The 27979-nt window shown below is 43.2% G+C and overlaps 1 protein-coding gene across 3 annotated transcripts; it reads right to left on the minus strand.

The window, feature by feature from the left end:
* Window positions 1-27855, minus strand: LOC311059108 (uncharacterized protein; the record flags this gene model as incomplete). Of its 3 annotated transcripts, none has more annotated exons than XM_084076742.1 (11): window positions 1-165; window positions 989-1294; window positions 2966-3350; window positions 4776-4993; window positions 5947-6105; window positions 7278-8494; window positions 15087-15202; window positions 17958-18028; window positions 19994-20086; window positions 24453-24557; window positions 27654-27855. In XM_084076742.1, 11 exons carry the CDS (start codon window positions 27853-27855, stop codon window positions 77-79), a joined length of 2961 nt encoding a protein of 986 aa, XP_083932868.1. In that variant the 3' UTR covers window positions 1-76. The 3 variants fall into 3 exon arrangements, with proteins under 3 accessions (XP_083932868.1, XP_083932867.1, XP_083932869.1); XM_084076741.1 differs by having other exon boundaries at window positions 1-168; XM_084076743.1 differs by lacking the exon at window positions 5947-6105 and having other exon boundaries at window positions 1-168.
* Between the last annotated feature and the right edge of the window lie 124 nt (window positions 27856-27979).

Here is a 27979-nt window from a genome sequence, read left to right on the forward strand (position 1 = left end):
TACGAGCTTGTAGATCTGCTATTTTTGGAAAAGCCCAAATAAATGTTAAGATGACACACAGAATGTGTTCTGGGTCTCATAACTGTGTGTTCTGCATCTTCTGGCGTCTCCTCTCCATCGCCTGACGTTTCTTCAGCTCGATCTCCACCGCCGAGCACCTCCCACCTGCTGTGACACACACACACACACACACACACACACACACACACACACACACACACACACACACACACACACACACACACACACACACACACACACACACACACACACAGTGAGGGAGGTACTGGGCTAGGCCTGGCATGGCACTATGAGCTTGTAGATCTGCTATTGTTTTTTATATCTTGGAAAAATCATCAAAATGTGTGCAAATATTTGAATAAATATATTTTTTAAAGCAAACATTTTAGACTCAAATCTTTGCTTCAGGAGGATTCTACAAATGTCTTCTAAATCCTAACAGGTTTTTTTATTTACTTGTTGCTATAATATCAGTGGTTCTCAAACTTTTATCATGTCAAGGACCCCCAAAATAATATGTATTTGGCCGCGGACCCCCATCTCAATAACATGTTGTTCCAGGGACCCCCATCTCAATAACATGTTGTTCCAGGGACCCCCATCTCAATAACATGTTGTTCCAGGGACCCCCATCTCAATAACATGTTGTTCCAGGGACCCCCATCTCAATAACATGTTGTTCCAGGGACCCCCATCTCAATAACATGTTGTTCCAGGGACCCCCCCCAGAAGCAAAGATTTGAGTTACAAATGTTTGCTTTAAAAAAAATATATATAATAATATAATGTATTCAAAGATTTGCACACATTTTTCAAGATTTGAAAAAAATAGCAGATCTACAAGCTCATAGCGCGGCACTTGGTGCCGCGCTATGAGCTTGTAGATCTGCTATTTTTTTCTTTATAGCCAAAGTATACAATAATGGTTAAAGTGGTGACACACAGATGTGTTGCCAGTGAAGCCCACCTGTGTTGGTTGTGGTGGGGGTGGGGGCGGGGTTGGGGGCGGGGTTGGGGGCGGGGCCGGCCGGCCTCTTAAAGGTGAAGCGGCTGGCGTTGGTGTGAGCGGCGGTCTGAACCCTCGGTGGTTCGACCGCCGCCCGCTGAGGATGCGCCGAAACGCTGCCGTTCTGCGTGGAGGAGGAGGAGGAGGAGAAAGAGGAGGAGGCGGGGTTTACAGGTCGGCCAGTAGTGGCCGGGCGCTGCGTCGGGGCGGGCGTGGGGTTCTTGGGGGGAAGAGATCGGACACAGAGCCCGCCGCTGCCGCTGCCACCTAGAGGAGAGGAGGGTGTCGCCGTCAGTTTTTTCGGTTGACGATGAACTCATGTTGTACCATGTGACGTGTTTGACACAAGATAACGTGATCCCAAGATTTACTGCTCCATCCACTTCATGGTTAACTTATTACTTAAAGAGGTGGTGCCATGGTTTTGCACTTTTTCTGTTTTTCATGTGTCTATGTCAGGGGTCTTCAACGTTTTCAGGCCAAGGACCCCCTAGCTGAGAGAGAGATGATGCAGGGACCCCCTCTATATTGTATAAAATTGTGTTTCAGATTTAACTTTTTTTTGTGTACTTGGTCTGCTCTTTTTTCCCTCTACACCTATATCTCTTTGCCAAAAAATAGCCGATCTACGCGAGGCGTTGTGAGCTTGTAGATCTGCTATTTTTTGGCTAAAGTTTTCCTCAGAAAGGGGATGCTAGGGTTCAAGTGGTTAAGGTAAAAAAAAAATCACGTCACACAAAGATTTGGCGGACCCCCTGTAGTAACTCTGAGGACCCCCTAGGGGTCCCGGACCCCCTGTTGAAGACCCCTGGTCTATGAGGTTGATAGAACTTCATTAACTACTACAACTTAAAAATCCCGTGTCTCGGCTCCTGTGTTTTATGATTGCAACCTGGCCTGTGGGGCCTAACTCCTTTGTTTTCAGTTCTTTTACACCTTATACAACACTCACACAGCACATTCCACACATCCATACATTGCATTACATTACTGATTACTGACTTGTTCACACCTCATACTTTTGATTGCTTTTGATTATCCATATTCTTTAATTAAGTTAGAACAATAAATATAATTTAAACGTTTGACCTTGTGTGGACTCCCTCTTTTGCCATGTATAACCCTAGTGCATGACATTAGCAACCAAACAATTCATAGCCAAATATTTCTTCCAGGACCCTTTAATAAATTACAAACCTCTTCCGGGACTGGGGAAAAAAAATGCTAAATATTTCCAGGAATGTGATGACCGTAGAAACCCTGTTTACTGTGAGTCACTGTGGATGCAGAGCGTGTAGAACTACTACAACTTAAATGTTAAAGATGCACTGCAGTGACATTTTCGGTCATTTTATTTTGAAGGTTCAGTCTGAAACGTCGGCTCAACCAACTCTAAACCAATCAGAAGGTCCCATCCCTTCAGGCTATGGGACGTTGGATCTCAATCACTTCAGCCGTGCTGGCACACGGCTAGTGTTTGTTTACAAGTGAGAGAGAGACGGCCAGTGAAGCACGTTTGCTACTACCTGGCTTATTTCTAACCTATAATGTTTTCAGAGACATAGTTTAGTGTGCAGATGAAGTTTAAAATGAGTAATACACTCATCTTCAATGAGATTCAAAACGGAGTATCTCTGTAATTAAAATCAGCTGTGTTTGAAGAACGTGCAGCTATGGGAATCAAACAGGTGCATGTAATCAAGATTAATTTATATTCATGAAGGCTGCGTTATGTCATCACGCAGCACGTTTTCCTTTACAGGAAGTAATTAAGATTGGCTTTTTAGGGACTTTAGATGTAAAAATGTTTTTTTTTCCCATTTTTTTTGGCATCTATTGTTAGGTATGCCCATATGATGACCACGGATATGCTCTAAAAGTGTGAAAACATATTTTTCATTTCACTGCACCTTTAAAATAACTTTATTTAAAGCTCACCAGGCTTCCCGCTGGTCCATCCAGTCTGTCTGTTCAGAGTATTGACCGGCTGGACGCTGCCACCGGGGGTCCCGTTGTCGTGGGGAGGCAGGAGGAGGGGGGGGCGTGGTTTGTGGGCCGGCTGCCGATTGGTCGACGCGGGGGGGGCGGAGTCGTGGGAGGCGATCTGGCTCTCCACGTCCTCACACAGCTCCAGCAGCAGGTGGTCGTCCGATTGGTTCTGGTCGTCCCACACGGGCTCCTCCGATTGGTTCTGGTCGTCCCATACCACCGGCTCCTCTGATTGGTTCTGGTCGTCCCATACCGCCGGCTCCTCTGATTGGTTCAGGTCGTCCCAGAGCGGCTCCTCTGAGAAGAAGGAGTCCAGATCCTCATCGTCCTCCAGCTGGAAGGCAGACATGTTTGTTGACTGTTAACAGTGGTGTAAAGTAACTAAGTACATTTACTCAAGTACTGTACACATATATGCAGGGGTGCACATAACTGGTGCGCAGGTGCGCATGCGCACCCAAAATAAAAAATGCGCACCACATCAGGCGACGCGAGGCGCTTTTGCGCACCAACAGCTGGGACAGGAATTTCCAAGCTTTTATTTTTTTAGCAAAACTAAAAAATAAAAGCCTGGAGATCGAGGCTAGGAATTTACTTCCTGAAGCCACACTCACACAATCACTCTAAAGCACCCGTCGGCCCCATGTACAGCCATTAGGCGGAGGGGTAGAGATATGACTCGCGTCGCCTCGCATCGCCTCGCATTGCCTGGCTGCGTGCACGCAGCCAGCAGCGGCTGTTAGAGGCACTCGTCACCGATGATGAACGCACCGTAATGGTGCAAAATATGCCGTGAACGTCCCAATCTGGCGGATAAAATCAGCGCAGCAGCACAGGGCACCAACCTTGGGGGCTTTATATAACAGCATGAGAGAAAAAAAAACGGCGAAAATCGGCGGAATTTAGAAGCAGAGCGTCCTTTTTTTCTCGCCCCCCCCCCCGTTGACAAAACTGTCCGGCGGGCACCGTGCTGAATCCCCCCCCCGTTGACAAAACTGTCCGGGCTGAACCCCCCCCCCCCCCCCCCCCGTTGACAAAACGGGACGGGCGCCATGCGCACCAAGTCACATGTCCAGGTGCTCCTCTGCGTACCAGACCTAAAAAGTTATGTGCACCCCTGCATATATGCATTCTTTCAACAAAAAAAAGAAGAAAATTCCACAAGAGGGCGCTCTAACACAACATAGGAATGATCCCTTGACTCTGAGAGAAGGAATGGACGGATGTGACGTCATCCCAAAAAAACGTCTCCTCCGTCCAAACGAGTCTTATTCAACGAGCCATAGCAACACAATGGACCACCGCCGTATAAAGGGTTTTGCTCCGGTGGGTAAAGGAGACCCTGCCCCTCCCCCCACACACTCTTTGTTTACATCTGCGTATTCAACGGGCCATAGCAACACAATGGACGACCGCCGTATAAAGGTTTTTGCTGGCAGTAGCGTGACATTAATCTGAAAAACTCTGGCCGCCCTGTGTAGCGCTTGATCAGAGCAACGGTCAGAGAGTTATTTTGGGCGAGAAAAGACGCTCTAACAGACAATAACTAAAGCATTGGTTCTCAAAGTGGGGTCCGGGGACCCCCAGGGGTCCTTGAGGGGGTTCCAGGGGGTCTCCAGTCAAATGATTGATAGGAACCAAATGGACCCTTACAGGTCTGTAACTCTGAGTGTACAAATGGTACCATCCTTCATCATTTTCTCTTCCCACTCGCTTTCTTAATATAACATTTTAAAATAGGATTGTGACAAACGCCTACCTCTAGGTCGCCCCCAGTGGGCTGACGGGGAGGTGCAGAGGGTGCGGGTCTGGTTGTCAGAGGTTTGGCGCCCCCAGTGGGCTGACGGGGAGGTGCAGAGGGTGCGGGTCTGGTTGTCAGAGGTTTGGCGCCCCCAGTGGGCTGACGGGGAGCTGCAGAGGGTGCGGGTCTGGTTGTCAGAGGTTCAGTAGCCGGGGGCTTGGGGGTGGACCTGGTACCTAGGAATGGGACCATATGAAAATTACACGTCAAGATCATTGCGGCAAAAAAAACTCGCAGCGCGACGCGTTGTGAGCTTGTAGATCTGCTGTTTTCAGAGCGCAACACCCAAGCTCAACCAAACATAAAATGACTTGTCTTTTAGTTCTGCTGGATCTCTTCTCCACTAGTCTTAGTTCTACTGGATCTCTTCTCCACTAGTCTTAGTTCTACTGGATCTCTTCTCCACTAGTCTTAGTTCTACTGGATCTCTTCTCCACTAGTCTTAGTTCTACTGGATCTCTTCTCCTCTAACATTGTAATCTAGTTTTTATATGTTGACGAAATTGTCAATATATTTAGTTTGAGTTTTAGTCATAGCTTAGTTTTTATTTCGTTTTTATGTAGTTTTTGTCAGTGAATAACACTCTACCCGCCGGGCCCGTAGCCTACGGGCCGATAAATCCAACTGTAAAGCGCCGGTCCCGTAGCCTACGGGCCGTGGTGCTTTTTCCTTTTTTCGAAAAAAAACAACTTTTTTCAATTTTCTACACGGACCATTTCATTTTAACACCACCGGAAAGCCCTTATTAGGGATTCCGGTTTTGCCGATGTCGTCAGCCCCCGTTATAATGACGAAAGTGAAACTTAATTTTCTCCTTGTTCTTTTCTTCTCCTCGTCGATCACCGTTTAACATAAACCGTTCTAACTACAACATGGAGGCACCGTTTGACACGCTTTCTTCAGTGGTAGAAGCAGGCAGATGGCTGCGATGTTTACAGACAGTGCACGGCTCAATTTTAAGGATTTTAACAAGGTCTATGGCGACCTGAAAAAAACAAAAAACAACAATAAAACGTTGGCACTGGTGAGTACATTATGAGATTAATCTCTGGCGGTCAATGTGTTAAAGGTAGTCGTCGAACATTTTTCGTCATAGTTTTAGTCGACAAAATCAACAATGAGGAGAACCTGTGTTCATGGAGAGGGAACATGTGTGTTGGTCTGGTTGGTTGAGGGCGGTCGGGCGGGGTGAAGCGTCGGAGAGGATCATCTGGTCCAACGTGGAGGAGTCGGCCTCCAGCCTGAAGGTCCTTCTGGGTTTCTGCTCTTTGGGAACGGCTGACGGACCTGTTAACACATTGAGTGTCAGAGGTTTTTTAACAACACATTCCACGCCAGAGTTTAATATCATAATGTTCTCACCAGTGGCGGCGATGTATTGTTGTTTTTTTTGTTTTTTTCACGTCGCCACAGACCTCGCTTAATACCTTAAGATCGCGCGTTAAACTGTTTGTAGACACACAGGGTAGCTGTGTGAGATCGTCCATTTTGAAGTTGTCGCGGTTTATGTTAAACAGCGATCAGCGAGGAGAAAAACAACAACCGAGATAATGGAGGATTAGTGGGAGCTTTAGAGTGGAGGCGGGTGGGAACGAAAATCTCCGGATACGGATATTTCCGTTTCCGGGTGTGCTACAATTAAATGTGAACCTGCGAGGGAAAAAAAATGCGATTGGCACGCAATGTGTTAAAACCGGGTACAGACAGTGCCAGCGTTTTTAACTTAATTTTCTTTTACCTTTTCAAGCAGTCACAAAATATTTTCCGTGATCACCGTCCTCACGGTGATCCCCTCATTACACACACAGGGGTCTTGTAGAACCGGGGAAAAAAAACAATAATCAGATTTCTGAGTGCCAGAAATCTCACCGTCTGCAACGCTGTGCTGTTTAGAGCTGTGGACTCCACGACGAGCACCACGCACGTAAACAATGCATGCGTGGACGACGATGGATGGTCCTGGCTAAAGCCTGGAACAACAACATGTCTCATGTGAGTCACCGTTGCAGAGCGATCGCGCATCGAGAATGACTCGTTTTGCCCACTGTAAAAAGTTAAGGAGATACAGAGGTTTTTAGCAAGGAGATAGAATGGAAGCGGAGGGGAGACAGATTTGTTGGTACGGTGATCCATCTGTCCCTTACTTCTTACAGTGTTCATGGGTGATTCCAGAGCTGCGCTAGCCCCCCCCCCTCCCTGTGAAAAAAAACAAAAAAAACAAAAAGACTAAAAACACGGTTTGAACCGTGTTCGGCACCAAAGCGATACTCTGTGAAAACACGATTTGAACCGTGTTTGGCACCCGATGTGTTAACTCATTCACTGCCAGACTTATTTCTAGCTTGTGGTCCCACTGCCAGGATTTAGCGATTCTCTGACCTTTTCAAGTAGTCACAGAATATTTATCTCTGTATGATTGATCCCTGATGATGAATAATCTAACTAACTAACTAACTAACCTCCGTGAGGTCGCTCCACTCCAGCCACACAAACACTGGATGGACCGGGTGGGTCGGGGGCGTGTCTCTGTGTGGAACAGTGCTTCGGAGGAGCGATGACGTTTTGCGTATCGTGGGTCATGGCGAAGACCAAAGGGTCGTCGAGCAAATCGTCATCATCCCAGCCGTCATCGTCCATGTTGTTTTCTGACGGACTTTTAGTCTGTGTCGAAGACGTGGCCGGAGTAGGAGCACCAACAGCACTGGACGTGTTCCCTTTGATGTTCCCACAAGGTTCTCTGATGTTCCCACAAGGTTCTCTGATGTTCCCAAAAGGTTTGATGTTCTTACAAGGTTCTTTGACGTTTCCAAAAGGCTCTTTGATGTTCCCACAAGTTTTGATGTTCCTAGAGGTGTCTCTGATGTTCCTAGAGGTGTCTCTGATGTTTCCAAACGGCTCTTTAACGTTCCCACAAGGCTCTTTGTAGGACAACCTGGGGACAGGTTTTACTTCCAAAGAAGCGGCTAATGAAACCTGACTTAAACCACCACTGATGTGCTGAGTGGGTCCGTCAAAGATGGCGTCCAGGTCCAGGTCCAGGTCCAGGTCCAGGTCGTCCTCCATGTGGTGATCGGCGGGTGAACAAACCTCCGGGGCTCGTCTCGTCCCGACGGCGTTGTTGTTGTTGTTGTTTACGAGCGGACGACACGTTTCCGAAGAAGGAGGATCCGCCACCGTCGTCGTCCGTTTCTCGCCCTTGTTCTGGAAATCTGACATGTCGACATCATCAGGAAGCAGTTGGAAACTGTCCTGATGAGTCATGGTGTCCTGATGAGTCATGGTTTCCTGATGAGTCATGGTTTCCTGATGAGTCATGGTGTCCTGATGAGTCATGGTGTCCTGGTGAGTCATGGTGTCCTGATGAGTCATGGTGTCCTGATGAGTCATGGTGTCCTGATGAGTCATGGTGTCCTGATGAGTCATGGTTTCCTGATGAGTCATGGTGTCCTGATGAGTCATGGTGTCCTGATGAGTCATGGTGTCCTGATGAGTCATGGTTTCCTGGTGAGTCATGGTGTCCTGATGAGTCATGGTGTCCTGATGAGTCATGGTGTCCTGATGAGTCATGGTGTCCTGGTAAGCGGTGGTTTTGTCAGAGCGTGTTGACTCGTGCTGTCGGAACATGTTGAGGTCAAACTGCTTGGCCAGTTTCATCAGATCGTCCACGCCGTTGGTTCTGGAGGTGACAAAAAACCACAAAGGATTAGCAGTCTGAAAACATTTATTTATCCTTCCTATAATTCCACAAACCTCTGAGACCAAACCTCTGAGACCAAACCTCTGAGACCAAACCTCTGAGGCCAAACCTCTGAGCCCAAACATTGTTCTGCCCGGTTCTCCTCAGTGCTTGGAGCTATTGATCTCAAATTGCGCACATCCATTCACCATTAAGATGTGCATCGGACTGCAAAGCCCGTTTTTCGATATCACTACATCTCAGCTGTTTATTCGCATTTTCATGTCAAAAAATGTTCTGCCTGGTTCTCCTCAGTGCCTGGACCTATTGATCTCAAATTGCACACAGCCATTGACCATTACCATGTGCATGTGACTGCAAAGCCCGTTTTTCGATATCACTAAATCTCAGCTGTTTATTTGCATTTTCATGTCAAAGAATGTCGCCATGCTTACGCTGGCTGCTCAAACTGCGCATGCGTCGCATCTGCAGCCCCACTGCGTTACACTGTTGCACTCACAGAACGTGCTTCCCCCAAGTTACGTGTGTGTGTGTGTTTGTGTGCACGGCGGGGGGGCGTCTCTGGCCGCATGAGGATGTACCATGTGTGTGTGTGTGCGCGCTCGCAGCGGGTCGCGCGTGTGTGTGTTGGGGACGGCTCCAGCTGTTAATGTAGATCTGTATATATGCGCGGGTGTTTCTGTGTGTTCTGTGCCTCCACGATGCGGCGACCACACAACCTTCAACCACATATATTTCCTCATGGAAAATAGCCCGTCTACAAGCTCACAACGCCTCACTGTAAGCCCACTACCATGCCACGCAACGAAAAAAGAAAAGAAAAACGAAACGGTGTGTGTGTGTGTGTGTGTCTGTGTTTGCGACTGGACCCGACGGGTCCGCAAAGGGACGCACGGGGGGGTGGGGTGGTGGGGGACAGGACGTGCAATAACCCCACGTTTGCAACACTCACCTGCGCACTTCACCGGGTATGGTCTAGTTCACTTAAAGGGTCTATGACATGACCACAACATATCATATTTGATACCATACGTCACATGGTCTATGACATGACCACAACATATCATATTTGATACCATACGTCACATGGTCTATGACATGACCACAACATATCATATCTGATACCATACGTCACATGGTCTGTGACATGACCACAACATATCATATCTGATACCATACGTCACATGGTCTATGACATGACCAGAACATATCATATTTGATACCATACGTCACATGGTCTGTCTGAAAAACTGTCTGAAAACAGGGCGGGCCATATCACAGATTGATTGGCATTTGCAGTAGCCAATGGGACGAAGTTATCAGAGACAGCATGAGCTCTGGTATCAAACAGACCAGGACAATGAGGAAGTAACCTCCACATCATTTAGTCTTTTATTTGTAAATCTGTGTGAATAAAACATGGAATCTCTAGTTAGTTACACCAGCATTGTTCATGTGAAGCATTGTTTACGCTGATTTATTGAAATGATAAAAATCTTCATCCATACAGAGTGTTGATCTGATACCAGTGTGTCATTTAAACACACAGAGGGTCTCAAAGTGTGGTCCAGGGACCATCTGGGTTCCTGGAGGGGGTTCCAAATGGACCCTTACAGGTCTGTAACTCTGAGAGTGTACACATGGAACCAAATGGACTAGGGATGTCCGATATTATCGGCCGATATTAGCATAAAAATTGATATCGGGAAAATATCGGTATCGGTTTTTGAAAAAAAAAAAGAAAATATGAAATATGAAATTTGAGCTTACCCTAATCACAATAATCCCCGCATATATCGGTATCGGTTGATATCGGTATCGGTAATTAAGAGTTGGACAATATCGGTATATCGGTTATCGGTAAAAAAGCCAATATCGGACAACCCTAAAATAGACCCTTACAGGTCTGTAACTCTGAGAGTGTACAAATGGAACCAAATGGATAAAATAATGGTCTTGGCTATTAAATCTAAAATGACAGAGTATGCGTTCCCGGATTGAATTGTTGTAAAAAGTAGCATTCATACAATCACTGAATTAATCCAGGCCAGATGTTCCGATTCTACAAAATGTCTTCTAAATCCTAAACGGTTTTCTGAAAAAACATATGTTTCTATATCAGTGGTTCTCAAACCTTTTCATGTCAAGGACCCCCAAAATGATATGTGTTTGGCCGCCGAACCCCATCTCAAAATATGTTGTTCCAGGGCAGGGACCCCCCAGAAGCAAAGATTTGAGTTAAAAAATGTTCGCTTTAAAAGAAAATAAATTGTTTATTAATTTGTACACATTTTCTCGATTTTTCAAAAATAGCAGATCTACAAGCTCATAGCACGGCACTCGGTGCCGCGCTATGAGCTTGTAGATCTGCTATTTTTGAATAGCCCAAGTACCCAGGGGGCAAAGGGTACCCCCCTGCATTTGCCCTGCCATAAAAGGTTGGCCACCAGAAATAATATCTATGACCCAGTAGGATCACAACCTATATGGACAACCCGGTCAATTTTTTGCTGGAAATCCAATATGGCCGCCTCAATATTGGCCCCTATCAGAAAATAGCTTTGGCGATAACTTTTGAACCAGATGGGCTAAAAATGCAAACTTGGTGTCTATTTCATGGTTTCAGAGCATGACAAACTCAATGGAATACTTATCTTTATGATTAGGTGTGTCTGAACCTTTACTTTGCATATTTCCAAGATGGACGCCACCCGAAAATGAGTTTTACGGTGACAGCTAACTGTTATGGCAAAAAGTCTGCTTTTTAAGCAATATGAACACATTTGGTCAGTTTGAGCTTTCATTTCTATGTTGTCAATATGGCTGCAGTCATAAATAATGTATGGTATTACATTTTTGCTCATATTCTATCTATAGTTGTGGGGATGATTGCAGTGAAAAATCTGAGAAAAAGCCCACAATGTATCTTATGTATCATTTTAATAAACTAACTACAATATAAACAGACACATGCACACTCCAAGACTTGCCAAAAACTTCAACTTTAGGGCTATACAAATTAACATAGTGGTATGCATTCAAGTAACAAAATATAGACTACTTAGTGACAAACAGAGTAAAAGCGGATTTGCGGTTGCCTACAAAAGGTTCATTTTGACCTCTATGGTGCTGTCTTGCCTGCTTCTAAAGCCAATGATACTATGGTACAATGCTATTCACTGTCACTGTTGTCACGTGTTGCACTGATCCTGCTGCATTGTGTCTCCAGTCCCTGGCAACGGCATCCAACGGCAAGTAGCATGGAATTTCCTTCTTTGCACAGGAACAGTTTTTCTGGCAGCCTTTGATACAGCTGCATGATATTGCCTTGTTCATTGACACAGGCCAGGCTGGCTCGGTAGATGCAAGGGGGACTGCATTGCTATCCAGGCGAGGCGTCCAGAGATGGCAGTCCTAGGAGAGCAGCTGCTGCTTTTTCAGGAATCATTGAATGGGCAACCAACTGCAGTCCTCTGGGCAACCTTCCTGGAGATGTCAGATATTCTCCAAAGGTTTATCTACTACGATCGGGAAGGTGACTGGACAGGACATCTCTGTGAATCAGCAAGAATGCTACCCTACCTCACTGCAGCAGGCCACTACAAGTACGGGCAGCAATCTTTACCTCTGTATTTGGCTGAGATGAAGAAACTACCAGAAACAGCTTCAGAGGTACATGAAGCACTGGTGGCAGGTGTATTTGTTGGCAGACGAGCAGATGGCAGCCACAACAGTGTTGCTCTTGACATGCTACTGGAGCAGACCTATAATGCTGATGCCAAGGAAGCAAGCGGTCTGGATGGCATTACACTCAGCCATGCTGCCCGGACAAAATGGATCTACACAAGACCACTCACTGCAGCTGTCTCTGCAGAGCTCAAGTCTATGCTCCACCTCCACTCCTCCAACCCACACCATGAGTCTGGTCAGAGTCGTGTAACCCGGGATGCAGAGATGGTAGTCAAGGTCATGGCAGCAGTGGAGACTAACCCATTTACAGTAAGCACATCATCCATGATCAACATATCTACAGGACAGTGTGCTGATTCCACAGTCAAGGACGACTTGATGAGTGTGAAAGAACTGGGTCTGAAGGCACTGTGTGAATCACTGTCCAGTGATCAGAAGAAGACAAGCATAATGAAACTTTCCACACTCAAAACACAAAATCCAAAAAATCGAAGGGGAAAACCTCAGCACCTGGCAAGAGCAATGAAATTACTGCCCTCCTGCGCATGGCCTAAATTGGTCGTTCCTGAAAGGTGATTAGGTGAAGCATTTGGAACAATCGCTGAACGATACCAACGTCTGCTGTTGAATGATGTGCCTGCTGGCACAGAGATCATTCATTTCTGTTGTGACCGGTACAGTGGACCTAGTCTTAAGACAGCTGAGCAAGAACACAGATATGCTCGACCAAAACCTTCCAAAGAATATGAAGTGAGTATGCATTACACAGCTCCAGATCCTCGGGAGTTTTTTTGCTGTGTCAGCTAACAAGGCATACCTATTGAGTTTCCTCTGTGACGAATGGTGTGAAAATGAGAAACTTAAGTCGGCCCTTGGTCCAACACATCTTTACCTGGGTGGGGGGTTTAAAGAAGAGACAATGAGTGTGGTGATCAAGGAGGGGTCTATTGAAGATGTCCCTGCACTAGAATCCACACAACAGGAGGCTGATACAAGAATAATACTCCACACCCTGTACAGTGTCCAGAATGACAAAGTTGACAGAGTTGTCATCCATGCCAATGACACAGACATCATCATCGTGTGCCTTTACTATAAAGCAACCCATCTCAGATGCCTTCCAGAGCTGTGGGTGAGAACAGAGCAAAATTCATACCTTCCTATCCATCAAATGGTATCAGCACTGGGGCTCGCACAGTGTCGTGCCCTGCCCTTTATCCATAATTTAAGTGGCAGAGATACCACCAGCTATCCCTTCTTCACTGGGAAGAAGGCATGGTTCAAGGCCAGCATGTGTCTGGATCTCCCTGCACTTGAGGAGTTTGGTGAAAACTCTTCTGATTCCCTCTCAGATGACGTCATCAATCAGGCTCAAGACCTCACAATTGCTGTACATACTGTACATCCAAAGCGGACCACCCGGAGGATTTTGACCTGAGTAAGCTTAGAGTGTACAAGTTCCTCAATAATAGATCAACCCTCTTAAAGCTGCTGCCCCCGACAGAGAATGCCTTTGACCTGCACCTGAGAAGAGCTGCTCTAGCAACCATAATAGATAAATGTGCACACATCGCCAAGCCGGATATTCCCTCTTTCGCAGAGCATGGTCTCTCAGTGCTAGCAATGCAGCCCCCCTTGCATCTACCGAGCCAGCCTGGCCTGTGTCAATGAACAAGGCAATATCATGCAGCTGGCATCAAAGCTGGCATCAAAGGCTGCCAGAAAAACTGTTCCTGTGCAAAGAAGGAAGTTCCATGCTACTTAGGATGCCGTTGCCAGGGACTGGAGACACGATGCAGCAGCATCAGTGCAACACGTGACAACAGTGACAGTGAATAGCATTGTACCATAGTATCATTGGCTTCAGAAGCAGGCAAGACAGCACCAGAGAGGTCAAAATGAACCTTTTGTACGCAACCTCAAATCCGCTTTTACTCTGTTTGTCACTAAGTACTCTATATTTTGTTATGTTACTTGAATGCATACCACTATGTTAATTTGTATAGCCCTAAAGTTGAAGTTTTTGGCAAGTCTTGGAGTGTGCATGTGTCTGTTTAAATTGTAGTTAGTTTATTAAAATGATACATAAGATATATTGTGGGCTTTTTCTCAGATTTTTCACTGCAATCATCCCCACAACTATAGATATAATCTGAGCAAAAATGTAATACCATACATTATTTATGACTGCAGCCATATTGACAACATAGAAATGAAAGCTCAAACTGACCAAATGTGTTCATATTGCTTAAAAAGCAGACTTTTTGCCATAACAGTTAGCTGTCACTGTAAAAGTCATAGTAAAACTCATTTTCGGGTGGCGTCCATCTTGGAAATATGCAAAGTAAAGGTCCAGACACACCTAATCATAAAGATAAGTATTCCATTGAGTTTGTCATGCTCTGAAACCATGAAATAGACACCAAGTTTGCATTTTTAGCCCATCTGGTTCAAAAGTTATCGCCAAAGCTATTTTCTGATAGGGGCCAATATTGAGGCGGCTATATTGGATTTCCAGCAAAAAAATGACCGGGTTGTCCATATAGGTTGTGATCCTACTGGGTCATAGATATTATTTCTGGTGGCCAACCTTTTATGGCAGGGCAAATGCAGCACCTTAAAAAAAGGTGGGTTTTGCCCCCTGGGTAAAGTGTAAAATAATGCTTTTTTAGCTCAAATCTAAAAATATGACACAGATGCTTCTTCAGGTCTTAATGGGCTAACATGTTTATGTCCTCACAGGTATCTAGTAATACACTGTGTGTGTGTGTGTGTGTGTGTGTGTGTGTGTGTGTGTGTGTGTGTGTGTGTGTGTGTGTGTGTGTGTGTGTGTGTGTGTGTGTGTGTGTGTGTGTGTGTGTGTGTGTGTGTGTGTGTGTACCGGGGGGATTTCTTCTTGAAGGGGGGGTGTACATCAGGACTGGGCGTACAGGGAATGGCTGCATTCTCCCCGATCCACTGTTGTAACGTTGGTTCTGGAACCGCTGGTCTGCCATGCTGCAACACACACACACACACACACACACACACACACACACACACACACACACACACACACACACACACACACACACACACACACACACACACACACACACACACACACACACACACACACACACACAGTGTCTGAATACCTACAGACAGGACTCCCTGTTTTCCGGGCGTTTCGCCCATGTGGGCGTGGTTTTGAGGTTAAAGGTCAGACCGCACCAGTGCAAGTGTCCTTGCTTACTGTAAATGGCTCTGGATTAAGAGTCTGATAAATGCCTAAACTGTAAGTAGTTGCATGTGTGTGGACTGTCCTTTAGGGTTAGTTTTGGTGAGGTTAAAGGTTAGGGGGTAGGTTAGGGTTAGGCATAGTTGTGGTGAGGTCAAAGGTTAGGGGTTAGGTTAGGGTAAGGCAAAGTTTTTGTGAAGTTAAAGTGCCAACAAGTACACACTGCACACTGCACAGGTGTAGAGATGGCTGTGGATCAAGCGTGGGGATCCGTGGAATGTGTCTAAGTTGTAAAAACACCAAAAGTGTTTATTAGTTTAACAAGGTTAGGTTTAGGTTAGGGTTTAGGCATAGTGTTTGTGAGGTTAAAGGTTAGGGTTTAGGTTAGGTTTAGACATAGTGTTTGTGAGGTTAAAGGTTAGGGTTTAGGTTAGGTTTAGGCATAGTGTTTGTGAGGTTAAAGGTTAGGGTTTAGGTTAGGTTTAGGCATAGTGTTTGTGAGGTTAAAGGTTAGGGTTTAGGTTAGGTTTAGGCATAGTGTTTGTGAGGTTAAAGGTTAGGGTTTAGGCATAGTGTTTGTGAGGTTAAAGGTTAGGGTTTAGGTTAGGTTTAGGCATAGTGTTTGTGAGGTTAAAGGTTAGGGTTTAGGTTAGGTTTAGGCATAGTGTTTGTGAGGTTAAAGGTTAGGGTTTAGGTTAGGTTTAGACATAGTGTTTGTGAGGTTAAAGGTTAGGGGTTAGGTTAGGTTTAGGCATAGTGTTTGTGAGGTTAAAGGTTAGGGTTTAGGCATAGTGTTTGTGAGGTTAAAGGTTAGGGTTTAGGTTAGGTTTAGGCATAGTGTTTGTGAGGTTAAAGGTTAGGGTTTAGGTTAGGTTTAGACATAGTGTTTGTGAGGTTAAAGGTTAGGGTTTAGGCATAGTGTTTGTGAGGTTAAAGGTTAGGGTTTAGGTTAGGTTTAGGCATAGTGTTTGTGAGGTTAAAGGTTAGGGTTTAGGCATAGTGTTTGTGAGGTTAAAGGTTAGGGTTTAGGCATAGTGTTTGTGAGGTTAAAGGTTAGGGTTTAGGCATAGTGTTTGTGAGGTTAAAGGTTAGGGTTTAGGTTAGGTTTAGACATAGTGTTTGTGAGGTTAAAGGTTAGGGGTTAGGTTTGGTTTAGGCATAGTGTTTGTGAGGTTAAAGGTTAGGGGTTAGGTTAGGTTTAGGCATAGTGTTTGTGAGGTTAAAGGTTAGGGTTTAGGTTAGGTTTAGGCATAGTGTTTGTGAGGTTAAAGGTTAGGGTTTAGGCATAGTGTTTGTGAGGTTAAAGGTTAGGGGTTAGGTTAGGTTTAGACATAGTGTTTGTGAGGTTAAAGGTTAGGGGTTAGGTTAGGTTTAGGCATAGTGTTTGTGAGGTTAAAGGTTAGGGTTTAGGTTAGGTTTAGACATAGTGTTTGTGAGGTTAAAGGTTAGGGGTTAGGTTAGGTTTAGGCATAGTGTTTGTGAGGTTAAAGGTTAGGGTTTAGGTTAGGTTTAGACATAGTGTTTGTGAGGTTAAAGGTTAGGGGTTAGGTTAGGTTTAGGCATAGTGTTTGTGAGGTTAAAGGTTAGGGTTTAGGCGACACACCACAGAAAGAGGGAGTGGACATACATGTATACAAACTGCCCACAAAAGGTTTGCAAACTTAACTTCGGCCGATTATTTCGGCCGATATTAATGTAAAAGTGTAAAAATGGCCAATATGTGTTGTTTTCTGCTTATTAATGTGAGAGAGTGCCATCATCCAATCCAAAAAGCAGCTCAAAACAAGGGTGAATACCAACAGAACAATATTCAGGCATGCAAACAGCCCCGAGGTGAAAAAGGTGACAACATGTTGCTTTTTTTCGGGTCAGGTGTCACACAATTGCCCTATTTGGGTTCAAAAAGGTGACTGTAGCTGAAAAGTGACACTTTTGCATGTCTGAATATTGCAGGGGATTTTGGCAAAATAAATTGGGCGCTACCCACACGTTTATCTGTGTTACTCATTCCACGAATGCCCGATCCTTACAAACTGTAGCTTGTTTTAAAGGTGACTAATCAACGATAAAAATGACACAAAGCACAGTAACAATTGGTATTATTAAAGGGGAGATGTATAGGTGACAGCATCTTATTTGCTAATGCTGTCGGACACGGAACAATATTTCACTCTTTTATCCAGTCCAACAATGTTTATTTAATAAGTTAAATAAACACATTGAGACAAAGTGTTTTCTTTCATGTGTGAACTGGTGAACAGGCGTCTTTACCAAACATACACTACACAGAACATACCTATCCAATCCAATCCAAGCCACTTTATTTATAGAGCACATTTAAAAACCAAAGTGCTGTACACTCAGTAAAATACTAGAATAAACAACCTACAGTAACAGATCTACAAATATACCTCAGCAACATAAAGAAAAGCTAGTGTGTGTGTGTGTGTGTGTGTGTGTGTGTGTGTGTGTGTGTGTGTGTGTGTGTGTGTGTGTGTGTGTGCGTGTGTGTGTGTGTGTGTTTTTACAGACCTTAGGAGCGATTCTTTTCACGATGGCTGAGATGTCTACAGCTCTACACCTCACACCCCGCTTCCTGCCCCCTACAATACACACAAACAACGACACACAAACACAACACAATAACATTTTACAACGTATTCATTCATCAGAGGCTCTTTGTCCAGAGTGAGCGGGTGGAACAGGCCGTTCTGGGGGGGTTGCCTCCGCTTCAGTGTGAGGACCCCCAGCCCAACCCCTTCTGATGGTCAGTTTGTGCTTTGTCCCTTCTCTTAGCTCACAGAGTAATCTGGTGTTGTCAATACATCATACTGGAGTGATCCAATATAGCCCTACATTACCATGGTTACCTAGGTCAGTGGTTCTCAAACTTTTTCATGTCAAGGACCCCCAAATTGACACTTATTAGCCCACGGACCCCCATTTGAAATGATAAAGCCAGGGACCCCCATAAGAGAAGATTTGTACGGCTCTAGCGGTGATTCTCAACCATTTTAATTTCAAAGACCCCCAGTTTGACATGCATTAGGGCCACGGACCCCCATTTAATGGCATTTCTATCTCTGGGACCCCAATTTATATTGTAAAATCAATGTTAATTTAACTCTGAGAGTGTACAAATGGAACCAAATGGACCCGTTAGGGTCCATTTGGTTCCATTTGTACACTCTCAAAGTTACAGACCCATAAGGGTCCATTTGGTTCCATTTGTACACTCTCAGAGTTACAGACCCATAAGGGTCCATTTGGTTCCATTTGTACACTCTCAAAGTTACAGACCCATAAGGGTCCATTTGGTGCCTAATCTATCATTTAGCTGGGGACCCCCTGGAACTCCCTCAAGGACCCCTGGGGGTCCCCGGACCCCACTTTGAGAACCAACGACCTAGGTAACCGCGGTTGTGTGAGCGATTGGATCACTCCAATCCAGTCCAGCAACGGGGGGGGGGGGGGGGGGGGAGTACCCGCGGATACCCGACGGGTACTCGTGTTTGACGGGTGAAAACTATACTTTTATAAGTTCACGGGTAGGGGGACGGGCGGTTCTGAACTAAACACGGGTGGGTAACATTTTATAGTGAAAATCAGAGAGCACTGTTTCCGCCCACACAACATCACTTGTGTAACTGAACACAGCACAACAGCATGGAGCACGCCGCTCACTTATCTGAACTCACTAAAACACATTGAACATCCTGTTAAAACCTTCAAATTAAAACCATCTGACAATGTAAACAACAACACGTGCGTACTGCGTGTACGTGCGCGTTCGCGCGCGTGGCTAAAGCTCGCTCCTCCGTCTTCACTTCATTTCTGAATGAACCTGACCACTGAATGTAACGTTATTGTTGAAGGCTGCTATCTTTTTCAACACATTTCAACACACTTTTAAATGGAGTGACTGTCTGTTAGGCTATTTACATTTAACTGCATGTAATCACGGGTAAACGGGCGGACAACGGGTCCATTATTTGACGGGCGGGGCGTGTCTGGTTGGTATTTTGAAATAATCACGGGTCTATGGATCAGATTATTGACGGGCGGGGCGGGCGTGGGTTCTCAGGACTCTGCACCAATCGTCATTCCGGTGTTCTAGGGAGCCTCGAGAAGGACACGAGGCGGAAAGGTGCGCCACGCAGGGATTTGAGGCAGTGGCAAAGGGCGACGCCCCCAGGTGTGGCACAACCCGTACACAGGGATGGACCTGGTATTCTACCTCAGTGCCTCCGCTCTCACTCACATAACCGTGGTTACCATACGTAACCATGGTTATGTGTGTTTTAAAGGCTTCTTACTGGTTTTAATGGAGATTAAAGGGATCTTACTGGTTTTAATGGGTGGAGTAGATTAAAGGGATCTTACTGGTTTTAATGGGTGGAGTAGATTAAAGGGATCTTACTGGTTTTAATGGGTGGAGTAGATTAAAGGGATCTTACTGGTTTTAATGGGTGGAGTAGATTAAAGGGATCTTACTGGTTTTAATGGGTGGAGTAGATTAAAGGGATTTTACTGGTTTTAATGGGTGGAGTAGATTAAAGGGATCTTACTGGTTTTAATGGGAGAAGGAGAGGTGGCGTCCCATATGATGTCCTGCTGAGGCTCTGTGTCACTGAACGGGGACTCAGCGTTGAACCCTCCACCTATAGGATGAGACCATATGAACATCACACTGCATAGGATGGGTACATGACATCACTGGTAGTTATAGGATCATATGAACATCACACTGCATAGGATGGTTACATGACATCACTGGTAGTTATAGGATCATATGAACATCACACTGCATAGGATGGGTAAATGACATCACTGGTAGTTATAGGATGAGACCATATGAACGTCACACCTCATGATTATTGTGGCAAAAATAATTGCGATTAACGATATTATCACAGTAATGAAAATGTGCTTATATAGGATGGGTAAATGACATCACTAGTAGTTATAGGATGGGTAAATGACATCACTAGTAGTTATAGGATGGGTAAATGACATCACTAGTAGTTATAGGATGGGTAAATGACATCACTAGTAGTTATAGGCAGTGGTGTGTTCTACCGTCAGATGCTGTGTACGGCGTATACTTTGAGATTTTTTTTCGTCGCTACCGTATACCTTCAAAAACTGTTTCATCCATTGAAAACGCGAGAGCGTATACCCACGACCACGCGCATCGTATCGTAGCGTATACCTTCCGAAAAAAACTAGAACACAACACTGGTTATAGGATGGGTAAATGACATCACTAGTAGTTATAGGATGGGTAAATGACATCACTAGTAGTTATAGGATGGTAAATGACATCACTAGTAGTTATAGGATGGGTAAATTACATCACTAGTAGTTATAGGATGGGTAAATGACATCACTAGTAGTTATAGGATGGGTATTTGACATCACTAGTAGTTATAGGATGGGTAAATGACATTACTAGTAGTTATAGGATGGGTAAATGACATCACTAGTAGTTATAGGATGGGTAAATGACATCACTAGTAGTTATAGGATGGTAAATGACATCACTAGTAGTTATAGGATGGGTAAATGACATCACTAGTAGTTATAGGATGGGTAAATGACATCACTAGTAGTTATAGGATGGTAAATTACATCACTGGTAGTTATAGGATGGGTAATGACATCACTAGTAGTTATAGGATGGGTAAATGACATCACTAGTAGTTATAGGATGGTAAATGACATCACTAGTAGTTATAGGATGGGTAAATGACATCACTAGTAGTTATAGGATGGTAAATGACATCACTAGTAGTTATAGGATGGTAAATGACATCACTGGTAGTTATAGGATGGTAAATGACATCACTAGTAGTTATAGAATGGGTAAATGACATCACTGGTAGTTATAGGATGGTAAATGACATCACTAGTAGTTATAGGATGGGTAAATGACATCACTGGTAGTTATAGGATGGTAAATGACATCACTGGTAGTTATAGGATGGTAAATGACATCACTAGTAGTTATAGGATGGTAAATGACATCACTAGTAGTTATAGGATGGGTAAATGACATCACTAGTAGTTATAGGATGGTAAATGACATCACTGGTAGTTATAGGATGGTAAATGACATCACTGGTAGTTATAGGATGGGTAAATGACATCACTGGTAGTTATAGGATGGTAAATGACATCACTAGTAGTTATAGGATGGGTAAATGACATCACTAGTAGTTATAGGATGGGTAAATGACATCACTAGTAGTTATAGGATGGGTAAATGACATCACTAGTAGTTATAGGATGGTAAATGACATCACTAGTAGTTATAGGATGGGTAAATTACATCACTAGTAGTTATAGGATGGGTAAATGACATCACTAGTAGTTATAGGATGGGTATTTGACATCACTAGTAGTTATAGGATGGGTAAATGACATTACTAGTAGTTATAGGATGGGTAAATGACATCACTAGTAGTTATAGGATGGGTAAATGACATCACTAGTAGTTATAGGATGGTAAATGACATCACTAGTAGTTATAGGATGGGTAAATGACATCACTAGTAGTTATAGGATGGGTAAATGACATCACTAGTAGTTATAGGATGGTAAATTACATCACTGGTAGTTATAGGATGGGTAATGACATCACTAGTAGTTATAGGATGGGTAAATGACATCACTAGTAGTTATAGGATGGTAAATGACATCACTAGTAGTTATAGGATGGGTAAATGACATCACTAGTAGTTATAGGATGGTAAATGACATCACTAGTAGTTATAGGATGGTAAATGACATCACTGGTAGTTATAGGATGGTAAATGACATCACTAGTAGTTATAGAATGGGTAAATGACATCACTGGTAGTTATAGGATGGTAAATGACATCACTAGTAGTTATAGGATGGGTAAATGACATCACTGGTAGTTATAGGATGGTAAATGACATCACTGGTAGTTATAGGATGGTAAATGACATCACTAGTAGTTATAGGATGGTAAATGACATCACTAGTAGTTATAGGATGGGTAAATGACATCACTAGTAGTTATAGGATGGTAAATGACATCACTGGTAGTTATAGGATGGTAAATGACATCACTGGTAGTTATAGGATGGGTAAATGACATCACTGGTAGTTATAGGATGGTAAATGACATCACTAGTAGTTATAGGATGGGTAAATGACATCACTAGTAGTTATAGGATGGGTAAATGACATCACTAGTAGTTATAGGATGGGTAAATGACATCACTAGTAGTTATAGGATGGTAAATGACATCACTAGTAGTTATAGGATGGGTAAATGACATCACTAGTAGTTATAGGATGGGTAAATGACATCACTAGTAGTTATAGGATGGTAAATGACATCACTGGTAGTTATAGGATGGTAAATGACATCACTGGTAGTTATAGGATGGGTAAATGACATCACTAGTAGTTATAGGATGGTAAATGACATCACTAGTAGTTATAGGATGGGTAAATGACATCACTGGTAGTTATAGGATGGGTAAATGACATCACTAGTAGTTATAGGATGGGTAAATGACATCACTAGTAGTTATAGGATGGGTAAATGACATCACTGGTAGTTATAGGATGGTAAATGACATCACTAGTAGTTATAGGATGGGTAAATGACATCACTAGTAGTTATAGGATGGGTAAATGACATCACTAGTAGTTATAGGATGGGTAAATGACATCACTAGTAGTTATAGAGCCCTTAACAGATGACGTCACACTGATAAGAACCAGAATGCACGCGCAGGCCCGGTACTGAGGGTGCGTTGAAATTGCGCACCGGAGCCACTCGCTCATTAGTGTGTATATTGGCCCGTGGGCTCAGTGCTGTGTTTACAAACACACCCTATGCTGGGAATTGATTGCATGAAACAATCACCTGTGTGTTCAGTCTGAATGTTGGTGAACACAGGATTGGTCTATAGGATCACACACAGAGACAAAAAACAAAGGATTGGTCTATAGGATCACATACAGAGACAAAAAACAAAGGATTGGTCTATAGGATCACATACAGAGACAAAAAACAAAGGATTGGTCTATAGGATCACATACAGAGACAAAAAACAAACAAAGGATTGGTCTATAGGATCACATACAGAGACAAAAAACAAACAAAGGATTGGTCTATAGGATCACATACAGAGACAAAAAACAAAGGATTGGTCTATAGGATCACATACAGAGACAAAAAACAAACAAAGGATTGGTCTATAGGATCACATACAGAGACAAAAAACAAAGGATTGGTCTATAGGATCACATACAGAGACAAAAAACAAACAAAGGATTGGTCTATAGGATCACATACAGAGACAAAAAACAAACAAAGGATTGGTCTATAGGATCACATACAGAGACAAAAAACAAAGGATTGGTCTATAGGATCACATACAGAGACAAAAAACAAAGGATTGGTCTATAGGATCACATACAGAGACAAAAAACAAAGGATTGGTCTATAGGATCACATACAGAGACAAAAAACAAAGGATTGGTCTATAGGATCACACACAGAGACAAAACACAAAGGATTGGTCTATAGGATCACATACAGAGACAAAAAACAAAGGATTGGTCTATAGGATCACATACAGAGACAAAAAACAAAGGATTGGTCTATAGGATCACATACAGAGACAAAAAACAAAGGATTGGTCTATAGGATCACATACAGAGACAAAAAACAAAGGATTGGTCTATAGGATCACATACAGAGACAAAACACAAAGGATTGGTCTATAGGATCACATACAGAGACAAAACACAAAGGATTGGTCTATAGGATCACATACAGAGACAAAAAACAAAGGATTGGTCTATAGGATCACACACAGAGACAAAACACAAACAAAGGATTGGGGTCTATATTATCATCGTGTTTGACGGAGGACAATTTCCCGGTAAATGTAAATCTCTGTGATTACTGAGATACCATTATTGTGAGCGTTTATTTTTATCACGATAAACGATAATAACGATTCTCGTCACCATCCCTACCTCCACCGTAGCGGGAGTCGGCATTGAACCCTCCACCGTAGCGGGAGTCGGCGTTGAACCCTCCTCCGTAGCGGGACTTGGTCACTCGTGTTGGAGTCTTAAAATCTGAAGCCAAAAGAAACACGTTCATCTATTTATCTATTCATTCATTAATACAGAACGATGTCCATTTGAATGATTATTAGGATTAACCAACAATACTATTGAAACCAATATTTGTAATAAATAATCGACTTATACCAATTAGAACAAATCAGGAGAGAGAACTCATAAAAGACAATATAGACAATCATTTGATGAGCGGCAGTGGTTCCGGGAGGAGACACAAAGAGTCTCCTTTGTGTCTCCTACCGGAACCACTGCCTACCGTTGTTTCAATTTGTAACGAGATCAGATCAACTTGAGACCGTGTCTACTGTCGTCCTAGTAACAGCAGATGTTGTCCCCGGTGAAAGAACACGTAGCTGTCCTCGTCAGACAGACGAACACTCACGTTGCGTTGAGGACGTTGATTCTCCGTTGGTTTTGTTGTTGTTGAGAAACAGGAAGACAACCACTTCTTCCTGTCTCTCTAACAATAGATTTATACCTTTTATAAAAGCCACTATTCGCCATTGGAGTCTGAGTCAACATGTAAAGGTACAATAACTGTTCAGCCCATTTAAAGCGTGGAAATAAACGCATCAATGAATGAATAAATCTTCATCCCCTCGGGGGATTCGAACTCTTCCCACCGTCAGCAGAAATACACCAGATAGGTGCTGACACCGGTGAGCCATTCTTCTCACCGTGAACATTTCATAGACTATACAACCAGCCATTAAAAAACAAAACAGTCATGGTCACTAGATTAACTTGAGACCTCAAGTCACCACACTGATTTGATTTATTTTACTGGTCTCCAACACGGCTGTTTAGTACAGATTTGTTTCTAAAATATCTCACCATGATCATCTATTATTCATTATGTTATAGGCTACTTAGAAATAGTAAATATGACGCATGATAGGTTAAATAAACTGTTCGTTTATGATCAATGGTACTGTAGGACTACTCTAATGATCTACGGTTATTTATATTGACCAGATCTGTAGAGGTCCCAGGTGAGTCATTTAAATAATTTCCGTCTGGTGGACATATTTTATTTTCTGCCCAAAAAGTGTATTATACAGAGAAGGTGGGGTCCTGAGATGTAACCCACCGTGGAGAATAGTCTTTAAACAACACCAAACGGCCTTTGTTTTGATGAGTAGTGAAATCATTTTCTTTAGTTTTACTACAGTTTGAGACCTCGCACGGTAGTGGAATTTTCAGTCAATGGGAGGAGCACCGCTCCTAACGGAGACCAGAGCTCTAAATGGACATGCCTTGAAATGCCATTTTCTGTGCAGCGGCTGCAACTGTATCTTAAAACATACTATGATATTACATAAACATTAGCTTCAATAATTTGTAGGACATTTAAAATCGACTGGTCAATAATCACGTCACTGTAATGTGGGGTTTCAGACACTTTTGGCCATATTTTCTCTATAATTGGTCATGTTATAAACAGTTTATTTAACCTATCATGCGTCATATTTCCTATTTCTATTATATTTTAGAAACAAATCTGTACTAAACAGCCGTGTTGGAGACCAGTAAAATAAATCAAATCAGTGTGGTGACTTGAGGTCTCAAGTTAATCTAGTGACCATGACTGTTTTGTTTTTTAATGCTGGTTGTATAGTCTATGAAATGTTCATGGTACCCGTTTGTTGTGAGAAGAATGGCTCACCGGAGTAAGCGCCTGTCTGGTGTATTTATGCTGACATTGGGAAGAGTTCGAATCCCAGGAGGGAATGAACATTTATTCATATATTTATTAATTCATTGATGCGTTTATTTGCACGCTTTCAATGGGCTGAATAGTGATTGTACCTTACACATGTTGACTCCGACTCCAATGGCAAATAGTTGCATTTATAAAACGTGTAAATGTATTGTTAGAGAGACTGACACAGGAAGTGGTCGTCTTCCTGTTTCGCAAATCAAAGAATCAACGTCCTCAACGCAACGTGAGTGTTCGTCTGTCTGGCGTTTCTTCATCCAAACAAGAATCAGATCGGTATGTTGTGGCATTGTGATATGAAGGAGAAAAAAAAGGCATTGACGAGGACAGCTACGTGTTCTTTCACCGGGGACAACATCTGCTGTTACTAGGACGACAGTCGACACGGTCTCAAGTTGATCTGGTCTCGTTTTAATCTTTGTCACCGGTCCACTGGTCATCACATTATTGTCTTAGGAATGAGACAAAAAATAAGAAATATCCATGAATACAAGTCTCCATGGTCCCCAGAACTAAACATGTTCAGATGGGGGTCCCCAGAACTAAACATGTTCAGATGGGGGTCCCCAGAACTAAACATGTTCAGATGGGGGTCCGTGGCAAAATACATTCAATCATTTTGGGTCTTTCATGTAAAAGCTTGAGAATCACTGATACATAACAACATGCATATTTAATAATAAACTGTTAGGATTTAGAAGACATAGAATCCCCAGAAACAAAGATTTGAGTTAAAAAATAAATAGATAGATAGATAGATAGATAGATAGATAGATAGATAGATAGATAGATAGATAGATAGATAGATAGATAGATAGATAGATAGATAGATAGACAGACAGATAGATAGATAGATAGATAGATAGATAGATAGATAGATAGATAGATAGATAGATAGACAGATAGATAGATAGATAGACAGACAGATAGACAGACAGTTAGACAGATAGATAGATAGATAGATAGATAGATAGATAGATAGATAGATAGATAGATAGATAGATAGATAGACAGACAGACAGACAGACAGACAGACAGACAGACAGACAGACAGATAGATAGACAGATAGACAGATAGATAGATAGACAGTTAGATAGATAGATAGATAGATAGATAGATAGATAGATAGGTAGATAGATATATAGATAGATAGATAGATAGACAGTTAGATAGACAGTTAGATAGATAGATAGATAGATAGATAGATAGATAGATAGATAGACAGTTAGATAGATAGATAGATAGCCACTTTAAGTATTTAGGTATATACTGGTCGTAGAGTATTTCTACTCACCTGTCGTAGAGTTCACACCACAGTACTTTAAGTAATTAGACGACCATATCCTTGTAATAGAGTATTTCTACTCACCTGTCGTAGAGTCCACACCAACACGCTGCTGTTGTTGACGACCTTGTTGTGTGGGTGTGTGTTGCTTGTGTGTCTGTTGTGTATCTTTCTGTGGGTGTGTCTGTTGTGTATCTTTCTGTGTGTGTGTTTGTTGTGTGTGTGTCTGTTGTGTTTGTGTAGATCTCCTCACACTCCTGCTCAGTCTGTTAGGTCTGCTGCTCATCTTCACCTTAAAGAACTACACACTGACCGTAGAACTACAAACTGACGTCACAACACAGACACAACGATAACGACCCTTATTCATGTAGATTTGATGTTAGTTAACCTGCTGTTGTGTTATATAG

Source organism: Gymnoscopelus microlampas (assembly GCF_963454915.1).
Source record: "Gymnoscopelus microlampas genome assembly, chromosome: 2".
In the NCBI taxonomy this organism is placed as follows: domain Eukaryota; kingdom Metazoa; phylum Chordata; class Actinopteri; order Myctophiformes; family Myctophidae; genus Gymnoscopelus; species Gymnoscopelus microlampas.